The sequence below is a fragment of the Lissotriton helveticus genome, chromosome 3_1, assembly GCF_964261635.1.
Source record: "Lissotriton helveticus chromosome 3_1, aLisHel1.1, whole genome shotgun sequence".
NCBI lineage: Eukaryota > Metazoa > Chordata > Amphibia > Caudata > Salamandridae > Lissotriton > Lissotriton helveticus.
The window spans coordinates 256217782-256230743 of NC_136061.1; the positions used below are offsets into that span (position 1 = coordinate 256217782).

Below are 12962 nucleotides of genomic sequence, written 5' to 3' on the forward strand. Positions count from 1 at the left end.
CAACCAACCAACCAATATATATATATATGATTTCCATATATAATTTGTATATTATTTCCGGGGTCCCCGCACATGGGCGGGAATATTCAGTGCTTATGACTATTGATGGGGATCTCCTGGAAGAGAACGCACTGTTCCCGTAAGGCAACGGGAATATTCCTGCAGGTGGACAGCTTTGGGTACTTAAGTTAAGGTGAGCCAGTGTCAGGGTGAACTGTACCATCCAAGGTCACTCCTGGTTAGGAGTCCTCTTTTGGGGCTTTTCCACCCATCTCTTATGTCCCCTCCGAGGCCTTACCTCCAGAGATACGGGTCCCCACCCCCCAGTCCAGAAGGCACCCCACTCTAGTGCGACCGTCACCATCCCTTTCACGCACCCTATGCCCAGAGCCTGTCCCTCTCCCCACATGAATGATTAAGGAAAGCTACCTCAAATGTACAGACTCACCTGAACTGGTACCTTGTATGCACAACTGGATGTCTTGTTGCATAGTACCTGGAAGGAATGGTGATCAGGTAAAGATGAAGTGTCTAGCATCAAACGTTGTTTGGTGCGTGGGACGGAGTGGATATAAAGCTATTAATTTGATGCAGAGCAAAAACTTGAATCCATATCATCATCAGTAAGTAAAAGCAGCCAATAAACTAAGTCTGGTCCTGCAACATACCACAAATTGAAAATAAGAGACACTAACATACAAATATTTGAGGAACACAACATCGATACAGTCAGATAAACCTATTTGCAATGTTAGCCAAACTATTCTCATTTTATGAAAAGGAATATGAAAAACCTGAGCAAAAAGTAGTAAATATCAAATCTAAGCAATTTCTACACAGAAAAAAACAAGGCACTGCAAATATCGGCAAGCAACATTTTGAAAAATAAGTACTAACCAGTGTTCACTGTACTAATATTTTTTAATATAAGTCTATGCTGTACAATCAAGGCTTCCATTACAAAAACATTTACTTGCAAAGGACGAAGAATGATATCCCCCTCCCCTACAAACAATACTTCTGGTTTTAGAACATCTTACCTAGCTTCTCCAGCAGTCAAGACATACTATGAAGTACTAGAAAAGATATATACACCAAATTACATACCGTTAATCAATAATCATAAATTAATTGCTACATGTTTCTCTACATTTTTGTTTATTGAGACAAACTAATTAAAAGGCACAAACATGGGGCATATGCTTACATGGACATTATAACAAACATATACATTAAAAGTGTAGGAATGTGTTGCCTTCTGCTACACAGAAAGTTCCTAAGCTTTTTATATATACAAAACTTGTACAGTTTAATGTCCTAGAGTACAAAAGATCATTTATAAAATTATTTTTACACTTAATTCTATTACATAGTCCAAGCCCCTAGTAATGTTTGTATCTAATGATCTGCCTGTCCATCCTAAGTGATAAAGATAGGCGCTTGTTGTTTATACTGACCCTGGGGGCAGGACCATACACCGTTTTAAAGGAATAGCTCCTCCCCAACATTATCCTTTCAGATGCATCTGCTTGCTTCTGCAGTTCAAGTTTTGTTATAATAAAAAATGTAATTTGTTTAAAAGTTGTTTTAAAATGTAGAGTCTTTGTTTAGATGTATTTAAACACGTTTAAAAAAAGTTAATGTCACATGATGGTCTAAAAGCAAATCTGTTGTCTACATTTTGGTTTCTTTTTTCTATTATACAAATAACATTCTGCTAGGATTACACACACACAAAAAAAAAAAAAAAGAACATGGTTCCTGATGTCTACAAGTGTGATCCAACCTCCCCAGCGCAAGTGCCATCAGGGTACAATCCTAGGCACGCAGTTGTTTCTCCAACTGCCACCTAAAATATTAATCCACAAAATTGGCCAGAAATGTGTTAAAGAAACAAGTAAAAATGTGGAAGTTCATAAATATTTACAAAAATCAAAACATTTTCACAACACTTGATTGCTAGGGAAAATTAATAAAAACCAAAGCAAAGACTTTTTACTTGTTCTGCAGGGTCACACAACCTAGTTAGTGGTTAGAATAAAAAAACTGTATACAATTTAATAGAAGACAAACTTTGTAATAAACAGTCAACACATCACCCGTTGCAACATTTACGGGTGTGACAATGGGAGAGATTAAATCCTTCTTGTCCAAGAGCTTCTGCTCTTATCTGAATTGACATCAATGATTCCATGACAGTTCTGAAGCATTTTTATTTTACTACGCAACTTGTACTCCAAAGCGATCAGGAGCCCATGCGCGTGCACACATTTCCATGACTCCTGTTTCAGCTTCTTTTATCTTGTTTTCTTTCCAAAACACAAACGGTTTAAAACATATTGACTACAATGCTAATACTCCCTTAGGGTAATATGTTGAGCAATATTTACAATTTCAAAATCAGGTCACAATCCCTATCATATGTAAATGAAGTACGGATGATAAATTATCATATGCTTTGCATATCAGAGCTGGTATTGCCTTTCCCATAGGGAATTCTGCCTGAACTAAACATATTCCCAAGGTAAAATACATATTCTCTGAAATGCATTTTAATGTTTCAATATAATGCATTTCCTTACAAAATAAAAAAAATACACCAAACTGATGAGATATGACACTAGCTCTGAAATACAGTCTTCAGAAATGACATATCACATATCAATTGAGTAAGTGATTATGAAGGGACTGGCTAGTGTTTTCTACACATTATTTCGAGTTGATTTGCCAAGGTGAAATACTGAGCAAATGCTTAGGATGCATTCTGGCATTAAACCATCTACTGCGCCCTTGTGAACATAGCTTGCATCTCCAGTTCTCACCAATAACCAACTTAAGAGAAAGCTGCTAATCTGTTTTATTAATCAGTAGAATTTTCCAGATGCCTAGTTTTACATTTCTACTAACTGCTCTCTTTTTTGTCAATGTGCTGGCAAAGTGTTACTTACAGATAAACTTGAATACTGCTTAGAGATTATTTACCAGGGAGGTGACGAGGGTAAAGCTTGGGAAAGGAAGGGCATGCTCTCGACTGGTCTCATTGCTATGTTCAATGGGCCCGCCAATGACATTGGAGTTGGCAGGTTCATAGGAGAGGTTATTGTGACTGGATGTCCTAAATTCATTGGAGACGTGACGGGAGTAGATAAATTCACTCCTGAAGCAAGCGATAACGAAGAGGTCATGGATAACGGAGTTGTAATAGCAACAGGGTGCCCTAAATTCATCTGCGAGGCTAAATTGGACACATTTACTGGGCTCCTCATACTCATAGCAGCTGCTACTGTTACTGGGTTCGTCATTGTGCCTGAAGCGGCAATTGAGGAGGTTATATTGAATGGAGAAGTAAGAGTCACTGGCGTTGTAACAGCAGTGGAAGTTTGGCACATGTTACCAGTATCTAAGAGACGGAAAAATAGAACAAAAGAAAGACATATTTTAATACAAAACCATTGTCAAGTGCATTACACAAAAAATTAAATGGTGTTAACTAGACACTTTTACATTTGTATGCAAGTCTAGGGTCACTAGGCACAAGCACAAGTTTCCACAAGGTACAGCCAAAATAAGGAAAATGCTAATTTACACACTGGATTAAGCTCCTTGCCAACTAGCAACATAACTAAGAAAAGGATAGGAGACAAATTATAACTGTTTTGGCAACCGTATTTGGGATTACTGCTTTTGTTCCAATATTCCATAACAAAAACATTCAAGCTGTGAATCTTTATTAAACTTTGAAAAGAGTGATATAACTGCCTCATGCTGTGTCCATTTTCTTCATTTTTTTTAAAACATGCTAAAATGAATGTAGTCACAAGTCAAGTACACAAGAAACCACATAATTCAGGACATGAACAATGTTTTTAAAGTTTAGCATAAATATTTTTGGTAGAAATTAAACTCCTTATTGAACCTAAAAGTGTTATCTGCTGCAAATTTTATTTTTTATTGTAACCCGAATCCTCATTATATTAAATAAAGCTAGCTGATGATGGATGTACGAGCTATTGATTAATTTCCGCCATGCTAAAATTATTTCAGACCCCACAAAAAGGGTTTCTGCATTATTACACTGCTTTCTAAAATACAGGTTTAGGCAAAGAGGAGTGACCGGTTCTCTTCCTAGCAATATACATTGTCATTATGCATAGCATTTGGTTAGCAAGATAATGTGTATGTTTTGATACGGATGCAAAGGGAAACATCGCTCTACATCACATAACTAGCCTTAAATAAATACTTTAAAATAACCATTGAACAGTCCTGAAAAGCTGTAACTTCAGCCTGCCAAAGAAGTTACAAGTTTGCCAGAACTTTGAGCTAGATTCATTTTGTACTTCTAGTGTAGGTCACATTGTACCGCTTAAACAATATTTCTGGAAGTTGTACCTTGCCTAGGAGTGTTTCTCTTCACAAGCCTAACATTGTATTTTTAATAGGTATAAATGGGCATATTATGTATTATTTATCCTTCTGATATTATTAAAGAGGACCAGTATATGTTGGATTTTATATTATATTGCTATGCCCAAACTGTGCTTATACACTAATGGCCTATGTGCTTAAATATATATTTAAACCCATTAGATACAATTCATGTACATGTGGATGATACAAAGATGCAACTCCTAATAGACTACAAGAATGTGAAGTCAATAAAGAAACTAAAAGTGTATTCTGGCCAAACGAAATCCATAAGGTTTGGTTAAAGAGGATGTACAAGAAGGTATGGTGAGGTGATGTTATGGTAGGTGCAGTCATACACACATTTTGCGATTATTTTTAATACGTACCATTTCAAATGCATTTCTACAATAACCTAATCTGATCAATAAGTTATATGAAAAGCATAATCACTCAGGAAAAGGAGTACTTGTGAGGTAGCTTGATTGGGACCTAAAACAATAAGTGGTTAATACCCAATATCCACAGTGGGCATTGTTATTTACCACTCGTCCCAAGGTCACAAGTACTTCCTCTAGGTCAGTTGTTCCCAAACTTTTCACTCCTGAGGATCCCCATTGAGTCACTGCTGGAAGCTGGGGACCGCCAAGCAATTTGTAGGATTTAAATGTCAAACATTAAAATTGTAGTTCAAAAAAATAAACACACATGTGCACATCAAACAAAAACTAGACTTGAATTACTAAAGATTTCTGTATTTTTTGATTAAAAATATTTGAAAAATCGAAAAATCTTAATGAGAAGGTTGGTGCTGCATCTAGCGACTAACTTTTCATTGTTTGGTTTTATTTCGCTGCCTGAGGCTTCTCGTCCTGCCAAGGCTTGACTGGAAACCCAGAGTTGCTTTGGAAAATATTGTTAGACCAGTCCCTATACAGTGCACACCAAGTGCTGCGAGTGAGCCTGACCAGAACAAATGGGGCTTTGGGGAGCTCTCCCTATAGAAAATATAGGGGGAAATGGTGCATTTTACAAGACATTTGACATTATATATTGAATTGTATTAGCTTTTAAAGCATAGTAAATAATGGCCTTACTATGCTCCAGGATACAACTATCTTGTGTCAATCTTCAATGATTCCCTCACTACTACCCTCCAACAGTGCCTCATCTCTCCATAGCACATGCATTTATTTTATAGCACCTCTCATACCACTCTAGGGTGTCAAGAGCACTTTACATCACACCCATACAGAAACAATGATTTTTATATGTGTAGATCAGTTAATAGAAAATGTTACATTAGGCAAAGGGGACTACAAGGTGTAGGATTTGCATGTCATCCATACTGGTAGGCGTTTTTTAAGAGTGCTTGCTCTGGAGAAGCCCAAACTCAGGATTTAGAACATAACACAGGGGTTAGCGTTGACTTTAATAATAAGTATTTTTTGCTACCCAAACAAACCTTTTTTACAGCATCAGGATAATGAAAGTCTGGGAAAAAGCATAACTTACTAACTTGTACCATTCCGTTTGCATGCAGCTCTTGGGCTGCAGTTTATAGCTCACTGTGCTAGATTATGATTGGAACTTGTGAACTGAACAATAACATCTCTGTGGCAAAAGCAGGAACCCGCTGAGCTATGCACAAAACAAATTACAGTTTTTTCAATGCATGGTAGACATTCTTTGCAGCAGGCATATTAACCATCTGCACTTCCTTAGCTGCCACTGGACAAAACCCCCTTCTCTCTCTAGCATGTACATTAATCACTGGAATTATCTTGACACTTTTCTTGCTGCCCAAAAACTGCTCATTGTACAAGGAACTTTGCAGTGCTTTTAAAACTAGTCTGCGGACCCCTGGGGGTCCGCAGACCCCAGTTTGGGAGCCACTGCTCCAGGTTCTTGACTCTCTGGAGGAAGTGATGTTGAGCAGTCAAAGCTTAACTCTGGGAGGCGCAGGCAGTTTGAAACCAACATTCAGAGTGACGGAAGTAGCATATAATGAACAAAATATCCAAACAGATCATTCATAGGTGTGAACAACAAGCATTTACAATGCAATGGTGTCGGCAGCATTAAAGGTAGAGCTATTGGCATTGCTCATGATTTTTTTTTTTAAATCATAAATAAATGGCATGGTCATTTACATAATCAGAGCTGTGTGAATAATAACAGCTGTGACCCCCTGCCTGAGGTGCATCATCAGATCGGTGTGAATAATAACTGCGTCAGCCCGTGCCTGAGGTGCATCATCAGAGCTGTGTGAATAATAACTGCGTCAGCCCCGTGCCTGAGGTGCATCGTCAGAGCTGTGTGAATATTAACAGCTGTGAGCCCCTGCCTGAGGTGCATCATCAGAGCTGTGTGAATAATAATTGCGTCAGCCCATGCCTGAGGTGCATCATCAGAGCTGTGTGAATAATAACTGCGTCAGCCCGTGCCTGAGGTGCATCGTCAGAGCGGTGTGAATAATAATAGCTGTGAGCCCCTGCCTGAGGTGCATCATCAGAGCTGTGTGAATAACTGCGTCAGTCCCGTGCCTGAGGTGATGACCTCGAAGACTAATCGTTTTTTAAGTATTTTACTCACCAACAATTTCACTCAAATAGGGCTTTTTCCGATCACCTATTGTTTTTACCCCACCCCACCTCATCCCTACGTTTTTTGTGCTAAATTGTGAGCCCGTGCCTGAGCCGCGCACGCAAGGCCAGATGAGAAACACTTCGTACCACTTTTATTAAAAACATACGAAGTTTTCCCAAATACTTCACCAAGCACGTCAGTATTCTCAAGTCACTCGCAGGGGTGATTAATGTTGCAGCCCGCAGTGGGATAAAAAGAGCTGGGGGAAGATAACGAGTCTGCTGGGAAAAACAAAAGAAAACCCACACACACCATGCTCAAGTCGAGCAGCACCGCAACAGAGCCTACACTGTCAGGAGCGACACTACACAGCAAGAGCACTCAGAGGTCAGCGACCCTGTGTACAACAGTAGGATATCAGGAGTACAGCGCCACACATACTACTGGTATTAACATAATCTGTAAAACATTACTGGAGTGAATGCTTAGAGCACATGACTAATCGCAACAACCAACATTAACTACTAGATTAACCAATAACCTTGTGTTCTGGAGTAGCGTTCTACTCGCCGTAAAGCGCTTCTACGCCTCCTCAGGGGTAGTAAGCACTGTATACAATTATAGATGAAACACTTTGGGAGCAGTGTGTATACCCGCTGTATTACTTTCCTCGCATATTCCATTTACTGCACTCTGCCGACTCCCTTGCTAAAGCAGCTAACACCCTCCTGCTCCTCAAAGTGGTTTGTCGTCTTTCTGGTGCCTTACTGAGGGAGGCCAGGGCCGCAAATGGAGCAAAGCATTCAGGTAAGAGAGGGTGACTGGCGGCACTCGGCACACTGCCACGAGAGAAGAGCAGGAGGGGCCCGGGATAAAGCCCCCGGATAAGCAACTGAGTGCTGCAGCTTTTAATTTCCTTGTAAGTACAGGGATACAATTATTTACCAGTCTGTTAATCTGATCCCTCACCTTTTACTAGGCGAGTTATCCCTGGGCGACCTGCCTCCCACCTTGGAGAGCTGTGCTGACGTCAGAGCAGCTATATCTGAAGGCCCTCTGTCCTCCCCGTGAACCCCTGCGCCTGTGAGCTCCGTGCCTGCTCGACATTCCGACGCGCGCCTTGGGATTGGGTCGCGCGCGTGAGCTGTCTACGTTACAAGCTCACACGCGCGTCTGAATCCGCCTCCGCCATAGACAATGCTGCGCGCGTGGCCAGCTCTTGTCTCCACTCCTTGTCGGGTCTTGTCGGCTGAGCCGACGACTATGGTTCTCTGGCGAGAACGCGCTTCTAGCCGAGACCCAAAAATGAGGTGCCTAGAACGATATACCAACAAACAGAAGACACGTGCATCTTCAAGGTCCAAGATACTTCCATAAGCAGGTTTATATATACGCTGGATTTAAATAACACAAGTCCTCATCTGCATGTTATTTAATGAGTGTACTAGTTTGGGTCCATGGGACAGAGATGCCATGCAGAGATAGAAGTCTGAAACATTTCAGTGTATACTTGGTGAATTTCAGTGTGCAAAAAAAATATACCCCAACTTGGTTTCCTGTCATCCGCCACTGGATCGTAATCAAGGGGGAGTCCAGTGCACTTTGGAAAGTCAACGGAGATAGAAAAACAGCTGCTGCTTCACATGGTCTCAATAACAAAGGAGACAAGGTAGGACTGATCACACAATGGCATCTGCTGCGGTTGCAACCAACAAATCTGGAAAGGGCCAGCTGCAGTCAACATTTTCATTTGTCAGAACTACAGATGGGACTCAAAGCAAACATGGGTCCCAAACCAGCTGCAACTAACAACGAAAAATGAGTGACTTATAAAATCTTAGGTCTCCAACATGTGACTCTTCACCGAAATCTGGAACGAATTTTGTGCACTATTTGTTTATAGTATATATGCAGATGCACAGCATACTGTGCTATTTATTACCATAGATGAGGTGAAGCATCAAGAGGGTCATGATGCCCCTTGCCTCCCTAAAAAATTGCGATAAATATTTTAATCTGCACATATGGTTTATCCCTTGGCATTTTTTGCCTGCATGTTTGTTTAATAAAATGTGTTTAACCAAAACCAGTATTGGAGGGGTTAAATCTGTGCAGCAATGTAAAATAATTTTGAAGTAGAAACTTGCCTATGAGGAGATTCCTTTTCACGGGCAAAGTAACTGCTCAATGCAATTTGTAAGGCAGTTGACATTAGGTTTACAATACTGAGGTAATAAATTGATAATTACACTAAAGTAATAACATGAATGCATGTTTATTATTACAGTTCCTCGAAATAAAGCATCATTGAGCCACAGATTCCACTGCCAAGGCATATATAAAAATTTTATACACATGTGTACACACACGTATGTACACACCCACACATACACCTATAGATCTCAAAACAAACGGACTACAAATTAGATTCCTTCGAAGATTTCGGACAAAAATAGCGTATGGAATTTCATTTGCAGGGCTTTTTTTATTAAAAATATATTTTTTAAAAGAATAAGAGAATGAGCCGATCGGGGTCATGCTGCATGACCAGGAAAAAAAATGCCTTTAAGTCTTCAGGCTATCCCAGAGGAGACTGCTTATACAGCTATGAAGTAGTTCATTTAAGAATTCTTGGTTGTTTATACTTTGATTTAACATTTTCCAACCAAGACTTTTTCCATATTGAAAGAAAGTGTGATGGTGAAGAATTCAGGTAAAGATTGCCATGCTGAACTAGGATTACAAAATATATATATTTTCACTTTCAAGTGTGAGAAGTCTACAACAAGAAAGGGAAAAATGGGAAGTTGGACAACCCTAGATCAATGATGCCTGACTCACTATTGTACCTATCCTGGAATTAGGGTGTAGACTGTAAAGTTTCATGAAAATATGTACCAAATTCTAGACAAATCATAGGAGTGAGAATACTTGGGAAGAGTTACAGTAGGTGTATTCCCTTCAGTTTGGTAGGTCTAGGTCTGCAGAACATAGTCTTGTTGGCTTTTTGATAAAGATAGTACACTAACAGCTAGTTCGATTTAGCGACAAGTAATAGATTGTTTGTTTTTGCCATTGCTGTAAACCTAGGACATTAACTGACTAAATGTTAACTACATTTACTAATGTTGGGTGTTACTGTGTAGTGTGGCATTGAACTGATATGGCAGCACTATCAAATCCCTCCTTGAAAGAGCAAAGATTTAATCTACAAGACAGACACACGAATGCTGCTCGCTTAAGAAACATAACTGTAGAGATCGGGAAAGCAGCCACCTTTGGGATCTGCTCCAATTGCAACTCTTGACCGATTCCAGAAACATCAAATTGGGTCAAGCCTCCTTGCAAAACCTCTTTTGGGAATGAAATAGTGTTTTCTCTCATCCTGTTTTAGGGATGGGTCTGCCACTCTATTTCTTGCTTGGGACTCTCAATGAAGATCTCCTGAAGAATGAAGTTACCTACCAGTAATCCTTGTTCTCCTTCAAGAGAATCTTTCCAAAATTCACAAGCAACCTTCCATCATCCCTGATGGAAAGTTCAGAAAAGTTACCTCTGGCAATGCAGGATCGCAAGGATCCATAAAAAGGAACCCAGGTAACAGCCTCTTCTTGGGCATGCCATGATGGGGATAACAGTAAAGTGGTATTCCATAAAGAAGTTTCCGACGGAAGTCTAACTGGCTGCGTTACCCTTGCTCCCTTACATTTTTGGTTCACGTTTGTGAAATTTCTCACAACTTTTTTTTCTTCTTCTCATAAGTGAATCTTCAAAATTATAATTTACTATTGAATATAAAAAAATAAAACCAAATTTTTTCACAAATTGAGAATATCTAAACAATATAGTCTGAGGCAAGCTACGAAAATAGGATTCAAATTATAAATACATTGCATTTGCCAAGGAAATTAAATATTTTTGGGGAACAGCACCTGGCTACATGCATACGAAAGAAAAAAAAAACTTCATGGATGAGAGTCAGAGGCAGTGGTCTGCCTCCAAGTATAAGAAGCAGATGGCTCCATGCTTAAGCTTCAGTGGATGGCAGGTACAGGCAGCGTGCTTGACCGCATTCAAGCCACACTTGGTGGACAGGAGGAAATTTGGCACCAATGAGTGAAGAAAAAATAGAGAAAGTATGTGGTAGTTCAAGGTTGTATGATGTGATGGTACATTCTGCTCTATTCCTTGGTCATACAATCAGGTATTCACAGCAATCTCATAGCCACTACTGTGCACTGTAATTTACAAAACTGTCAGGGTAACCGGTTTTAACTTCATGACCACCTGCATAAGGCTTCAGAACTAAGAGCAATAGACTATTTATGGATCAATCAAGGCTCTAACAAGGATGCAGAGCAGTTTACGTTTTCTGTGATTCTGAAAAGATTTATGGATTTTTTTCCAGGAACTTAAACATTGATTATGGACATTGGGAGCTATTACTCGTGGGTTTTGAATAGGAGACAACTTAGCATGGTGGCTTGTTTAATACTCCTAGCAAGTGGCTGTGATGATTATACCTATGGCTTTTAAATATTATTATTAAACAGATTTATAGAGTGCATGGCTACTCAACCAAGAGTTTCTCAGCGCTGTCAGGGCATGGATACTAGAGAATGTCCCGATTGCTAATCCTGAAGTCCATGGTTAAAAAACCAGGTTTGGAGCTTCTCACGGAAATTTGAGAGCAATCTGTATGCTCTAGGATCGGGGGAAGAGTTCCACAGCTTTTGCCCTAAGAAATACAAGGCATGGCATCCTTGCCTGGATCTCCTAACACTGGGCACGGCAGCTAGGTCCAGGTTACTTGAGTGCAGGGATGGGTTTTGTGTATAAGGTAACACCAGAGATCTTAACCCCTTCGCCGCTGGGGTAATTCCCCCACGAAGCGGGGGGGGGGGGGGGGGGGAGGGGTTAGAGGGGGTCCGTGGCACTGCAGTGCCCGTGACGAGCCCAGCTCGTCATGAGGCACAGTGGAGCTGTGCTCACGACGAGCTGGGCTCGCCACGACTCCGCCCACTATTGATTCTCCCGCACAGCGCGGGGAATCAATTGCGCATGGGAGTGCTGCGGCCGTTATGATGAGCCCAGCTCGTCATGAGCACAGCTCCACTGTGGGCTCGTCATAAGCATGGAAGGGGTTAAATACAGAGGACCAGATTTTGAAGGCATGTGTGTACATAACAATGCTTAAAACTGAACCCACCACTCAACTGGGAGCCAGTGTAATTCACGTAGCATGCAGACAGTGCAGTGGCACTTGGGTGAGTTGAGTGAGAGTCTAGCGGCCTACTGTACTATCTGTAGTCTCCAAAAAAGATACTTTGGGACCCCTTGGTAGAGAATGTTTCTGCGGTCAAGCCTTGAGATGACAATGGCTGGATGACTGTTCTCTGGGCAAAGTACGGGAGACACCCTAGAATCTTTCTAAGCCACCTCAAGATGCTGAAGCAGGTAGCCGACACTTTGGCGGCTCAAAGAAAGATTATCATTCAGCAAGACTCTAAGGTTCTTGACTACAGGGGCTGGGGTTGGTAGAGCACCCATTCCATCCAGCACAGATGGGGACCCCACAGGTGACAACTGCTAAGCAGTAGGAACTCTGTCTTATCTCCATTAAGCTTCAATGAATTTGCATTCATCCAAGTGGAGAATTGTTTGAGGCAGCGGTTCAATGCCTCTGCACTGTGCTTCTCCTGAGAAGACAAGGAGACAACAATCGGGAGTATTGTCTGCATAACATAATAGAGTGAGGCCACATAATTCTACTATGTCCACAAGAGGCCTTATGTAAACATTGAAGAGATTTGATTTAAATGTAGAGCCCTTGGGCACCCAAGATGGTAACTGATTTGATCGAGAACAATACTGGTGCGTGTGTACTTGAAAGACACGGTCCTTAAGAAATGAACTCAGCCAGGACAATGCCAGCACCTGTAGCCCAACATAATATGGTCTAACCT

The 12962-nt window shown here is 40.7% G+C and overlaps 1 protein-coding gene across 16 annotated transcripts in view; it reads right to left on the reverse strand.

Moving 5' to 3' along the window:
* Positions 1-902: 902 nt before the first annotated feature.
* Positions 903-12962, reverse strand: part of VEZF1 (vascular endothelial zinc finger 1) — a 305190-nt gene continuing 293130 nt past the window's right edge. For 7 of the 16 annotated variants that reach the window (XM_078679758.1, XM_078679761.1, XM_078679756.1 and 4 more), the window contains one exon: positions 903-3400. In XM_078679758.1, the coding sequence (XP_078535884.1) occupies positions 2979-3400 (422 nt within the window). In that variant the 3' untranslated portion in view covers positions 903-2978. The remainder of the gene's footprint in view (positions 3401-12962) is intronic. The other 9 variants (XM_078679762.1, XM_078679752.1, XM_078679749.1 and 6 more) reach the window with 3 other exon arrangements.